The sequence below is a fragment of the Mus musculus genome, chromosome 14 (genome assembly GCF_000001635.26).
Source record: "Mus musculus strain C57BL/6J chromosome 14, GRCm38.p6 C57BL/6J".
Lineage (NCBI taxonomy): Eukaryota > Metazoa > Chordata > Mammalia > Rodentia > Muridae > Mus > Mus musculus.
Genome location: NC_000080.6, coordinates 26,690,738 through 26,703,753, shown reverse-complemented (window position 1 = coordinate 26,703,753; position 13,016 = coordinate 26,690,738). Strand labels below are relative to the sequence as shown.

Sequence of the window (13,016 nt, the reverse complement as noted above, 5' to 3'; positions counted from 1 at the left end):
GAAATACAGGAGAACACTGCTAAAGAGTTACAAGTCCTTAAAGAAAAACAGGAAAACACAATCAAACAGGTAGAAGTCCTTACAGAAAAAGAGGAAAAAACATACAAACAGGTGATGGAAATGAACAAAACCATACTAGACCTAAAAAGGGAAGTAGACACAATAAAGAAAACTCAAAGCGAGGCAACACTAGAGATAGAAACCCTAGGAAAGAAATCTGGAACCATAGATTTGAGCATCAGCAACAGAATACAAGAGATGGAAGAGAGAATCTCAGGTGCAGAAGATTCCATAGAGAACATCGGCACAACAATCAAAGAAAATGGAAAATGCAAAAAGATCCTAACTCAAAATATCCAGGAAATCCAGGACACAATAAGAAGACCAAACGTACGGATAATAGGAGTGGATGAGAATGAAGATTTTCAACTCAAAGGTCCAGCAAACATCTTCAACAAAATTATTGAAGAAAACTTCCCAAATCTAAAGAATGAGATGCATATGAACATACAAGAAGCCTACAGAACTCCAAATAGACTGGACCAGAAAAGAAATTCCTCCCGACACATAATAATCAGAACATCAAATGCACTAAATAAAGATAGAATACTAAAAGCAGTAAGGGAAAAAGGTCAAGTAACATATAAAGGCAAGCCTATCAGAATTACACCAGATTTTTCACCAGAGACTATGAAAGCCAGAAGAGCCTGGACAGATGTTATACAGACACTAAGAGAACACAAACTGCAGCCCAGGCTACTATACCCAGCCAAACTCTCAATTATCATAGAGGGAGAAACCAAAGTATTCCACGACAAAACCAAATTCACGCATTATCTCTCCACGAATCCAGCCCTTCAAAGGATAATAACAGAAAAAAACCAATACAAGAACGGGAACAACGCCCTAGAAAAAACAAGAAGGTAATCCCTCAACAAACCTAAAAGAAGACAGCCACAAGAACAGAATGCCACCTTTAACAACTAAAATAACAGGAAGCAACAATTACTTTTCCTTAATATCTCTTAACATCAATGGTCTCAACTCGCCAATAAAAAGACATAGACTAACAAACTGGCTACACAAACAAGACCCAACATTTTGCTGCTTACAGGAAACTCATCTCAGAGAAAAAGATAGACACTACCTCAGAATGAAAGGCTGGAAAACAATTTTCCAAGCAAATGGTATGAAGAAACAAGCAGGAGTAGCCATCCTAATATCTGATAAGATTGACTTCCAACCCAAAGTCATCAAAAAAGACAAGGAGGGACACTTCATTCTCATCAAAGGTAAAATCCTCCAAGAGGAACTCTCAATTCTGAATATCTATGCTCCAAATACAAGAGCAGCCACATTCACTAAAGAAACTTTAGTAAAGCTCAAAGCACACATTGCGCCTCACACAATAATAGTGGGAGACTTCAACACACCACTTTCACCAATGGACAGATCATGGAAACAGAAACTAAACAGGGACACACTGAAACTAACAGAAGTGATGAAACAAATGGATCTGACAGATATCTACAGAACATTTTACCCTAAAACAAAAGGATATACCTTCTTCTCAGCACCTCATGGTACCTTCTCCAAAATTGACCACATAATAGGTCACAAATCAGGCCTCAACAGATTCAAAAATATTGAAATTGTCCCATGTATCCTATCAGATCACCATGCACTAAGGCTGATCTTCAATAACAAAATAAATAACAGAAAGCCAACATTCACATGGAAACTGAACAACACTCTTCTCGATGATACCTTGGTCAAGGAAGGAATAAAGAAAGAAATTAAAGACTTTTTAGAGTTTAATGAAAATGAAGCCACAACGTACCCAAACCTTTGGGACACAATGAAAGCATTTCTAAGAGGGAAACTCATAGCTATGAGTGCCTTCAAGAAAAAACGGGAGAGAGCACATACTAGCAGCTTGACAACACATCTAAAAGCTCTAGAAAAAAAGGAAGCAAATTCACCCAAGAGGAGTAGACGGCAGGAAATAATCAAACTCAGGGGTGAAATCAACCAAGTGGAAACAAGAAGAACTATTCAAAGAATTAACCAAACGAGGAGTTGGTTCTTTGAGAAAATCAACAAGATAGATAAACCCTTAGCTAGACTCACTAAAGGGCACAGGGACAAAATCCTAATTAACAAAATCAGAAATGAAAAGGGAGACATAACAACAGATCCTGAAGAAATCCAAAACACCATCAGATCCTTCTACAAAAGGCTATACTCAACAAAACTGGAAAACCTGGACGAAATGGACAAATTTCTGGACAGATACCAGGTACCAAAGTTGAATCAGGATCAAGTTGACCTTCTAAACAGTCCCATATCCCCTAAAGAAATAGAAGCAGTTATTAATAGTCTCCCAGCCAAAAAAAGCCCAGGACCAGACGGGTTTAGTGCAGAGTTCTATCAGACCTTCAAAGAAGATCTAACTCCAGTTCTGCACAAACTTTTTCACAAGATAGAAGTAGAAGGTATTCTACCCAACTCATTTTATGAAGCCACTATTACTCTGATACCTAAACCACAGAAAGATCCAACAAAGATAGAGAACTTCAGACCAATTTCTCTTATGAACATCGATGCAAAAATCCTTAATAAAATTCTCGCTAACCGAATCCAAGAACACATTAAAGCAATCATCCATCCTGACCAAGTAGGTTTTATTCCAGGGATGCAGGGATGGTTTAATATACGAAAATCCATCAATGTAATCCATTATATAAACAAACTCAAAGACAAAAACCACATGATCATCTCGTTAGATGCAGAAAAAGCATTTGACAAGATCCAACACCCATTCATGATAAAAGTTCTGGAAAGATCAGGAATTCAAGGCCAATACCTAAACATGATAAAAGCAATCTACAGCAAACCAGTAGCCAACATCAAAGTAAATGGAGAGAAGCTGGAAGCAATCCCACTAAAATCAGGGACTAGACAAGGCTGCCCACTTTCTCCCTACCTTTTCAACATAGTACTTGAAGTATTAGCCAGAGCAATTCGACAACAAAAGGAGATCAAGGGGATACAAATTGGAAAAGAGGAAGTCAAAATATCACTTTTTGCAGATGATATGATAGTATATATAAGTGACCCTAAAAATTCCAACAGAGAACTCCTAAACCTGATAAACAGCTTCGGTGAAGTAGCTGGATATAAAATTAACTCAAACAAGTCAATGGCCTTTCTCTACACAAAGAATAAACAGGCTGAGAAAGAAATTAGGGAAACAACACCCTTCTCAATAGCCACAAATAATATAAAATATCTCGGCGTGACTCTAACGAAGGAAGTGAAAGATCTGTATGATAAAAACTTCAAGTCCCTGAAGAAAGAAATTAAAGAAGATCTCAGAAGATGGAAAGATCTCCCATGCTCATGGATTGGCAGGACCAACATTGTAAAAATGGCTATCTTGCCAAAAGCAATCTACAGATTCAATGCAATCCCCATTAAAATTCCAACTCAATTCTTCAACGAATTAGAAGGAGCAATTTGCAAATTCATCTGGAATAACAAAAAACCGAGGATAGCAAAAACTCTTCTCAAGGATAAAAGAACCTCTGGTGGAATCACCATGCCTGACCTAAAGCTTTACTACAGAGCAATTGTGATAAAAACTGCATGGTACTGGTATAGAGACAGACAAGTGGACCAATGGAATAGAATTGAAGACCCAGAAATGAACCCACACACCTATGGTCACTTGATCTTCGACAAGGGAGCCAAAACCATCCAGTGGAAGAAAGACAGCATTTTCAACAATTGGTGCTGGCACAACTGGTTGTTATCATGTAGAAGAATGCGAATCGATCCATACTTATCTCCTTGTACTAAGGTCAAATCTAAGTGGATCAAGGAACTTCACATAAAACCAGAGACACTGAAACTTATAGAGGAGAAAGTGGGGAAAAGCCTTGAAGATATGGGCACAGGGGAAAAATTCCTGAACAGAACAGCAATGGCTTGTGCTGTAAGATCGAGAATTGACAAATGGGACCTAATGAAACTCCAAAGTTTCTGCAAGGCAAAAGACACTGTCTATAAGACAAAAAGACCACCAACAGACTGGGAAAGGATCTTTACCTATCCTAAATCAGATAGGGGACTAATATCCAACATATATAAAGAACTCAAGAAGGTGGACCTCAGAAAATCAAATAACCCCCTTAAAAAATGGGGCTCAGAACTGAACAAAGAATTCTCACCTGAGGAATACCGAATGGCAGAGAAGCACCTGAAAAAATGTTCAACATCCTTAATCATCAGGGAAATGCAAATCAAAACAACCCTGAGATTCCACCTCACACCAGTGAGAATGGCTAAGATCAAAAATTCAGGTGACAGCAGATGCTGGCGAGGATGTGGAGAAAGAGGAACACTCCTCCATTGTTGGTGGGATTGCAGGCTTGTACAACCACTCTGGAAATCAGTCTGGCGGTTCCTCAGAAAATTGGACATAGTACTACCGGAGGATCCAGCAATACCTCTCCTGGGCATATATCCAGAAGAAGCCCCAACTGGTAAGAAGGACACATGCTCCACTATGTTCATAGCAGCCTTATTTATAATAGCCAGAAACTGGAAAGAACCCAGATGCCCCTCAACAGAGGAATGGATACAGAAAATGTGGTACATCTACACAATGGAGTACTACTCAGCTATTAAAAAGAATGAATTTATGAAATTCCTAGCCAAATGGATGGACCTGGAGAGCATCATCCTGAGTGAGGTAACACAATCACAAAGGAACTCACACAATATGTACTCAATGATAAGTGGATACTAGCCCAAAACCTAGGATACCCACGATATAAGATACAATTTCCTAAACACATGAAACTCAAGAAAAATGAAGACTGAAGTGTGGACACTATGCCCCTCCTTAGAAGTGGGAACAAAACACCCATGGAAGGAGTTACAGAAACAAAGTTTGGAGCTGAGATGAAAGGATGGACCATGTAGAGACTGCCATATCCAGGGATCCACCCCATAATCAGCATCCAAACGCTGACACCATTGCATATACTAGCAAGATTTTATCGAAAGGACCCAGATGTAGCTGTCTCTTGTGAGACTATGCCGGGGCCTAGCAAACACAGAAGTGGATGCTCACAGTCAGCTAATGGATGGATCACAGGGCTCCCAATGGAGGAGCTAGAGAAAGTACCCAAGGAGCTAAAGGGATCTTCAACCCTATAGGTGGAACAACATTATGAACTAACCAGTACCCCTGAGCTCTTGACTCTAGCTGCATATGTATCAAAAGATGGCCTAGTCGGCCATCACTGGAAAGAGAGGCCCATTGGACACGCAGACTTTGTGTGCCCCGGTACAGGGGAACGCCAGGGCCAAAGGGGGGGAGTGGGTGGGTAGGGGAGTGGGGGTGGGTGGGTAAGGGGGACTTTTGGTATAGCATTGGAAATGTAAATGAGCTAAATACCTAATAAAAAATGGAAAAAAAAAATTGCAAAGACTAAAGTACATTAATATTTTCTAACATTATAAAAATAGGATAGCTGGGCTGGAGGGATGGCTCAGTGGTTAAGAGAATTGTCTGCTTTTTCCAAAAGTTCAATTCCCAGCAACCACATGGTGGCTCACAACCATCTGTAGTGGATCTGGTGCCCTCTTCTGGTGTACTTCTGTACATACAATAAATAAATCTTTAAAAAAAAAAAAAAGGATAGCTAAAACCATATAGACAAAATGAGAAATCAAATAGCAATAAATATTAGCTGATAAATACAAAAAGTACCCTTAAATTACAGTCTTTAGATTGTAGTGTCAAAAATAAAACTATAGATAGAAATTGTACTGAGGAAACACATGCATTTAAAATACATAATGTCCAATATTCAACTTCTACTCTTTTGGCTTATTTTGGTTTCTGTTTGCTTTGCTTTTTGTATTTTCTAAACAGAGTTTCTCTGTGTAGCCTTGGCTGTTCTGGAACCCACTGGGTAGACCAGGCTGGCCTCGAACCCAGATACCTGCCGGATTCTGCTTTCCAAATTCTGAGATTAAAGGTGTGTGCCTCTACTGCCAGGGATGTTGTTTGGTTTTTTGTTTTTGTTTGTTTGGTTTTTTGTTTTTGTTTTTGTTTTTGTTTTTAGACAAGATCTCCTGTGGCCCAGGCTGGTCTCAAACTCACTGTGCAACTGAGGGTGGCCTTGAACTCTTTATTCCCAAACTTCAGCTCTCAAGTGCTGGTATTACAGATGTGTGCACAGGGCTGGTATTACAGATGTGCACACGAGGCAGTGGTAGAGGAAGCTTGGTGTATGCCAAATGTTACTTACCCAAATATCTCTTCATGCTTTTCTCATAGTCCATTGACACCTCGTCTATGAGACTTCCAAGCAGTTCTTCACTTTTTTCCCCTTCCTTTAGGTGCTCGGGTACCAGCATTAACATGTTGTCCAGCCATTGTGACTGGATGGGTACTATAGGACTATTCTCTACACACTGCTTCATGAAAATGTAGTTTAACTTGGGAACATCAAAAGAACAAGCCAAATGGTCAGCATGATTTAGCACTTCAGTCTAGCGCCTAAATTCTGTTCTCTAAGACAACATTCTTTCAGAATAAAAAAATATTCTAAAAATCTCTCTCTCACACATATACATAAGTAAATAATAAATGTAATGTTTTTTTAACTAGATAAAATAAACCCAAAATCTTGACTACTAAAAAGAGGTTCTTCCATAATACTCTCAGTTCATAAGGAGGTTATATTTTTCAGGCCTCTATCCCCTCCCCCCAAAATCTTAATGGACTTAGAAAATGTATAGCCCATCTGCAAACATGCTCCACAATTTCCTCTTATAAGCAGCTCCAAACGTGTCTGCATCCTTTACTATTAAATAAGTCGTACGTGTTGTCGCATGTCTACCAGTCAGTTCACAGTCCACGCTGTCACTCATGCAGTGTCTCCAAGACAAAGCCCAAGCACTACCTGGCACATAGCTAGTACATAGTAACTTTCAGCAAGTACTTGTTAAGTGAAAATAAACATTATAGCACTATTAGGATAATTACTACACTATTTCTGTGAGAGAGGTGTATTTCTTTTATAACCGCTGTCTTGAATTTTTTCAATAGTTTAGAGTAAGAACTAAAATATTTATACAGATAATCCTCAAATAAGGGATGGTAACATAAATACAAATCTTGAAAACCTCATTTGTTGCCCACAACATGCTTGCTTCTTTGGATAAAGAAATATAAATCTGTTTAGACTTCTTTTCTAGGAGGAGACTTGGTGGGTGGTCTTAGAATAATATTTTGTAGTAATTATTTTGAACATTTTCAAGGCAAAAGAAATCCAACTCACTCCTCTTTTCTTTATTTCACTGGTCATCTGTCAAAAGAAACAAACAAACAAACAAACAAACAAACCAAGGATGAAGTTTAAAACATTTTCATCAAATAAAATATTAAATACACCCATTCTTTTAAAAGTGAGTACTAAAGCTGGGCAATGGCAGTGACACCTTTAGTCCCAGCATTTGGAAGGCCGAGGCAGGAGGATCTCTGAGTTCAAGGCTAGCCTGGTCTACACAGAGAAAGCCTGCCTCTACAACCAAACAAACAAAACAAAACAAAACAAAACAAAACAAAACAAAACAAAACAAAGACTGCTGTTGAGATTGACATAAGAAATAAAATTGTACAGGGTTAGAGAAAGAACTCACAGTCGGAGGGAAGTCTGGCTCTGGTAATGGAGGTATTCTTTTATCCAGGGTTTTGTCCAGACTTTTTTTAGCTCCAGAAATTCTGAAATTTACAATTAGAAAATTATGTGATAGAAATGAACATTAACTACTAAAATACTTTAAGTTGAACATTTTATATATCTATACTAATACTAAACAGAGAAATCTTCAAGAGATCTTTACTTAACTACAATTTTATTTATTTATTTATTTTCAAACTTGAACTTGAGTTGAGGCTGGTCTGCAATTCATGGCACTCCTACTGTCCCAGCTTCCCGGGGTGTTGAGATTACAGGTATGAGTCATTATGACTGCCTCTGACTAAACTTTTTATGAGAAACAAACTCTAGTGGCTACTACCAATGTTATCTTAAATTTAAAATTATTCAAGAATACCATAAAGAAGCAATACTAAAAATGAAATCACTTTCAATTGTAACTTACTGATAGCTTACAAATGAACCCTGATAAAGACTAAGTCATTCTTTGTTCAAAAGCCAACAAGTCAGAGAAAATGTTCCTTGTACCCTGTATTAATATCTCCTGAAGATTTCACAAAGCTTTCTCTTAGCTGACATGCCATCAAGACTGAGAAGACTAGGAAAACAAACTGGGGACACGTGAGTCACAGTCACATGGAATGAGCACCAGAAATACTTAAGAGGCCATCACAATGCTGGTGGCATGACAGAAGCTGAGGAAAATAAATATATCACATAAACTCCAGTCCTGTTTTTGTTTGCTTGTTTTTAAAGAAATACGTAGAAGGTCTACTTTCATTGTTATTAATATAGTCCTGTGGTTGGGAACTTTGAGGCAGTATATTTTATCAAGCAGCAAATCAAAGTGGTATAGATCTGAAAGACCCTGTCTTCAAAACAAAACAAAAAACAAAACAAAAACTGTCTGGTCATCCATGCATTTCTGCAGTAGCACCACTTTTCACTTTCATTTGCTGTTTATCAAAATATCTCTAATAATTTCCTGTCATGTTCCTGACTACAACATTTGGCCGACCTTCCTTCCTTCCTTCCTTCCTTCCTTCCTTCCTTCCTTCCTTCCTTCCTTCCTTCCTTCCTCACTCACTTCCTCCCGCTCCCCCTCCTCCTCTCTATATCCCTGACTGATCTGGAACTTGGTATGTAAACCTGCTGGTCTTGAAGTCACAAAGATCCACCTGCCTCTGCCCCTCAAGTGCTAGGATTAAAGGTATGCACCACCATACCTGGCTTATTTGGAATATTTTAAAGGCATCCACTGCTCTAAAATACATCTTAAACTCTTTATCATGGCCTATGAAACCCTGAACTCCCATCTCCTCTTCATCTTCTGCAGTCTTCCCCGAGCCTATGGTACCTTTGCGATCCTGGCAGTTGTCAGTTCCTGATTCCTGACTTTGGTGGTTGCTATCCATGTCCCTAAATTGACTTTCTCCTGCTTATTTAAGTGGAAGGTTTCTTCCCATTCTTTTGTTATCTATTTAAATATTGTCTCTACAAGCTCTTCCTGTCATGCTCCTGGGATAATGTTCTATTATATTATCTTATTATTTATTTTTTATTCATACAGGATACCACTATGCTAACCCAGGATAGCCTTAAACACACAATCCTCCTGCCCTGACTTTCTCAGTAACGAGATTATAGGCATGTACCCCATACCATGCGTTCTCTATCTTGTTTCTTCAAAGTACTCATCATCTTCCCAGGCAGAGGAGGCACATGTCTTTAATTCCAGCGCTAGGGAGGCAGAGGCAGGCAAATCTCTGATTTTGAGGCTAGCCTAGTCTACACAGTGAGTTCCAGAACAGCTAGGGGTACACAAAGAAACCTTGCCTCAAAAAAATAAAAAAATTAAAAAGTACTCATCATCTAAAGCGATGGTACTCAACCTCCTAATGCTGCAACCATTTAATACGGTTTTTCATGTAGTGGTGAACCCCTAACCACAAAATTATTTTTGTTGCTACTTCATAACTGCTATCATTATGAATTGAAATGTAAATATCTGTGTTTTCCAACAGTCTTAGGTAACCCCTAAGAAAAAGGGTCTGTCAATCCTCAAAGGGATCACAAGTCAGAGTTTGAGAACCACTGATCGAAAGAGTTCTTATAACTTGGCTCACAACTGCCAGGGTAGATATGATACACACACACACACACAAATTAAAAAGGTTTTAAAAGAATGAAGAGGGGAAAAAGACCTCTAATAACATATATAAGTCAAAATATATATAAGTTAAAACATTGTGATTAATTCTCAATTGCTTTTCTAATTAATTTGAATTTTAATCCTTATTTTAACCATGGACAATCTGTATAGTTTTCTAAATTTTTGGATCTAGAACACTGATCGTTAAGTCCAAGCAATCATTAGTTACTAACATGCTACTTACACTAACTGATTGATCTTCTTCTGCTGCTCCTTAGACCGTCTGTACTTTAGCAGCTCACTCTGTTTTGGTGTGTCGACCCCTATGTTTTTGGGGGGTTGAACAATGGGGGGCAACTTCAAGTTCAAAGCTTCCTTTTCTGCTGCAATGGCAGTTTTGTTAGGATCTGACATCTTGGTCTCCTGAGTATTAAAACACACTATACTCTGAAAAGAAAAAGTTCATACAGCCATTATTGTATGAGATCAAGCCTGAATATATTCAGTGTATCTTACACATCGGTACTGTAAACAAAATCCATAGCTGTCCAGATTCTCTTACCAAGTATGGTAGTAGTTAAAGAATGGCAGTTGAGATGAGTGGGCCGGAATTCTAAACACGGCTCTGCCAGCCACTTGCTATGAAGAAATGAAGCCAGATATTTCCCCCTTGCAATCTAAAATTAAGGAATTGAATTAGACATGCTCTAAACAGCCTTTCACCTCTAAAATCCTGGGTTTGTTGTTTCCCCCTAGATGCAAAAGACAGCAAAATCCCCCTCCCCCAAACTGATATTTAATATCATTAATATTTTTTCAAAGCATTATTGACTCAGTCTGCCTAATATCATAGAAAGTGATGTGCCACAGCACCTCCAGTAGGATCAGTGTGACAAGTTCCACAAACTGAGGCGATCGACCTCAAAAGGGGGAGGCCTCCTGGAACCGGTTGTGGAACTCTTCACTGGAGAAAAAATATTGCGCCGTAGTTCTCATGGTAATCTATCTGTTTTGTTTTCTCTTATTCCTTTTCTTATTTACATGTTCCTGGTAACCTAGGCCAAGATCTTAAGAGAAAATAATGGGTAAGAAACCATCCCTAGAGATGGGGCCACTAACATGACCTTATCCCTTGGGAAACCAACACTTTACTTTCTAAATCATTTACAAAACTATTATGATAAAAACTTTCCCAACAATAAAATTTCATATGGCTACATGTGTGTCATCAGAGGTGGATTTTGGTATATGGTAAAGAAAGCCTTAACTAGAAAGAATTAAAATAGTTTAAATTTATACATTGAAGATTATAAAAAATCAGCCACTAGATGTTAAATAATAATTGACCCTGGGGCTGAAAAGTTAGTTCACTGGTTAAGAGCACTGACCATAAAGATTTATTAACCTGCTCCTGGAAATATGCCACTAGCCTTGGACGACAGCCCCCACTGAATACATCCTTTTAAAATTGTTATATTTTGATGATTTATAATGATGTTACCTGTTCTGTTTGTGATTCACTGAATACATAAAGTTGTAATGCTTGGATGATTTTTGTGCTTTATTATGCCAAATGATTTTTGTTGGTATCTGTGATTGTTTCACTGGATATCGTTCCTAAGAGATGTAATGTTTGGTTTTTTAATGTATAAAACCCCCTGCTTGAGAGCTGCAGAATACACTCAGATTCAAACTGCCTCTGTTTGTCTCTGTTTGTCACCGCTGAATCCTTACCCACCTAGCTTCAAGGACCCTCATTTCAGGGACCCCCATACCCCACTAGGGTGGTCCGTGGCAGTAATGATTGACAGATAATAGCCATAGTTAATGCAAAGCAAATATAAAACATAAACACTCAGCAGTGTAACTATGGTATCAACTACACTTGCCCCAAATGCCGCAGGGTTTGGAGATTTTCTGCAGGCACTCAAATCATAGATCTTAGAAGGAAAGGAAGAGAGCAGGGGGTGGTGGCGAAAGCCTTTAATCCCAGCACTCGGGAGGCAGAGGCAGGTGGATTTCTGAGTTCAAGGCCAGCCTGGTCTACAAAGTGAGCTCCAGGACAGGCAGGGCTATACAGAGAAACCCTGTCTCAAAAAACAAAAAATAAAAAACAGAAAACAAAAAACACAAAAAGGAGGAAAGGAAGAGAAATGGTACCTGATTCTTCTCTTTCGCCTCTCAGGGACTGACAAAGAGTTTTTCCTCTGCAGGGCTACTGCAATCCAGTAGAAACAACATAGTCACCATGGAAACTGTCTTGCCTACCAAAAGGGCTGGGTGAAGGTTGCTAGAAGAGGCAGTTGCTGAACTAAGAGAGACTTAAGATAAACAGTTACACTGCTTTTCACTCAAGTGAATCGAGGGCAAGGTGATTTTTGTTGCTGTTGTTGCTGTTTAACTGCCTTACCTTGGAAGGAGTCCAGGAAATCAAGATTTCCAAATTGCAGGAAAAGGCATGACTAGAAAATTGAATCTATTGGAGAATATATAGATTTATATAAATATTCATTGTCAATGAAGAATGGAGTCTTCAAGTGTCCCCATAATGACTTTCTGTAACTACTGTAACCAAGCCTCAATACAATTTATCTTGTTCTTATATTTGCTATTTGTTTTTTCAACACTTTCAGGAAGTCCTTACCAAAAATCAAACAGGTTAAGGTGTGCAAACTTTGCAGCTATGTTTAAGGAAGGACATTGTAACTTGAAACTCCAATGTATAGTCCAGGAAGATTATGAGGGATGAATAAAAAAGTTGCTATGGAGTATTTTGTTTCTCTTAGCATACCTAGTAATGGGTTTCCCTCTGAGACTCGATATGGGTTTCTCTGTCACTCCTATACTCTCCCTCCTGAGCTCTCCACACACTGCCTGGCTCCTTTCCTCCACTCAGCAGTCTCTTCTACTTTATCACTGTGTTTCCATTCAAAGAAACACCCTGCCATGAGAAGCCATGAGATCTATGTCTGTCTTGTTTCAGTGGACGTGATGTGACCTGCCTCATTTAACAACTTGTCCTCCACAAGCTACAGTGATTCCTCTGGCATTCCAGGGATAGCTGGAACTCTCAGTTTTATATTGGTAGTTTTCAAAGGCCAGGCCAGGAGTGGGGAATAGTG

The 13,016-nt window shown here is 38.8% G+C and overlaps 1 protein-coding gene across 5 annotated transcripts in view; it reads right to left on the bottom strand.

The window, feature by feature from the left end:
- Dnah12 (dynein, axonemal, heavy chain 12) overlaps nucleotides 1-12,200 on the bottom strand; it is a 201,166-nt gene extending 188,966 nt beyond the window's left edge. For 3 of the 5 annotated variants that reach the window (XR_001781207.2, XM_017316243.2, XM_017316242.2), the window contains exons 1-6: nucleotides 12,055-12,180; nucleotides 10,457-10,571; nucleotides 10,139-10,341; nucleotides 7,723-7,804; nucleotides 7,362-7,388; nucleotides 6,327-6,516 (exon numbers count right to left, since the gene is read on the bottom strand). Coding sequence is in view for 4 of the 5 variants with exons in the window: in XM_017316243.2 (XP_017171732.1) it covers nucleotides 6,327-6,516; nucleotides 7,362-7,388; nucleotides 7,723-7,804; nucleotides 10,139-10,308 (469 nt within the window). In the remaining variant the exon portion in view is untranslated. Of the gene's footprint in view, nucleotides 1-6,326; nucleotides 6,517-7,361; nucleotides 7,389-7,722; nucleotides 7,805-10,138; nucleotides 10,342-10,456; nucleotides 10,572-10,767; nucleotides 10,962-12,054 lie in introns of those variants that run through there. The other 2 variants (NM_001370884.1, XM_017316241.1) reach the window with 2 other exon arrangements.
- Nucleotides 12,201-13,016: the final 816 nt, after the last annotated feature.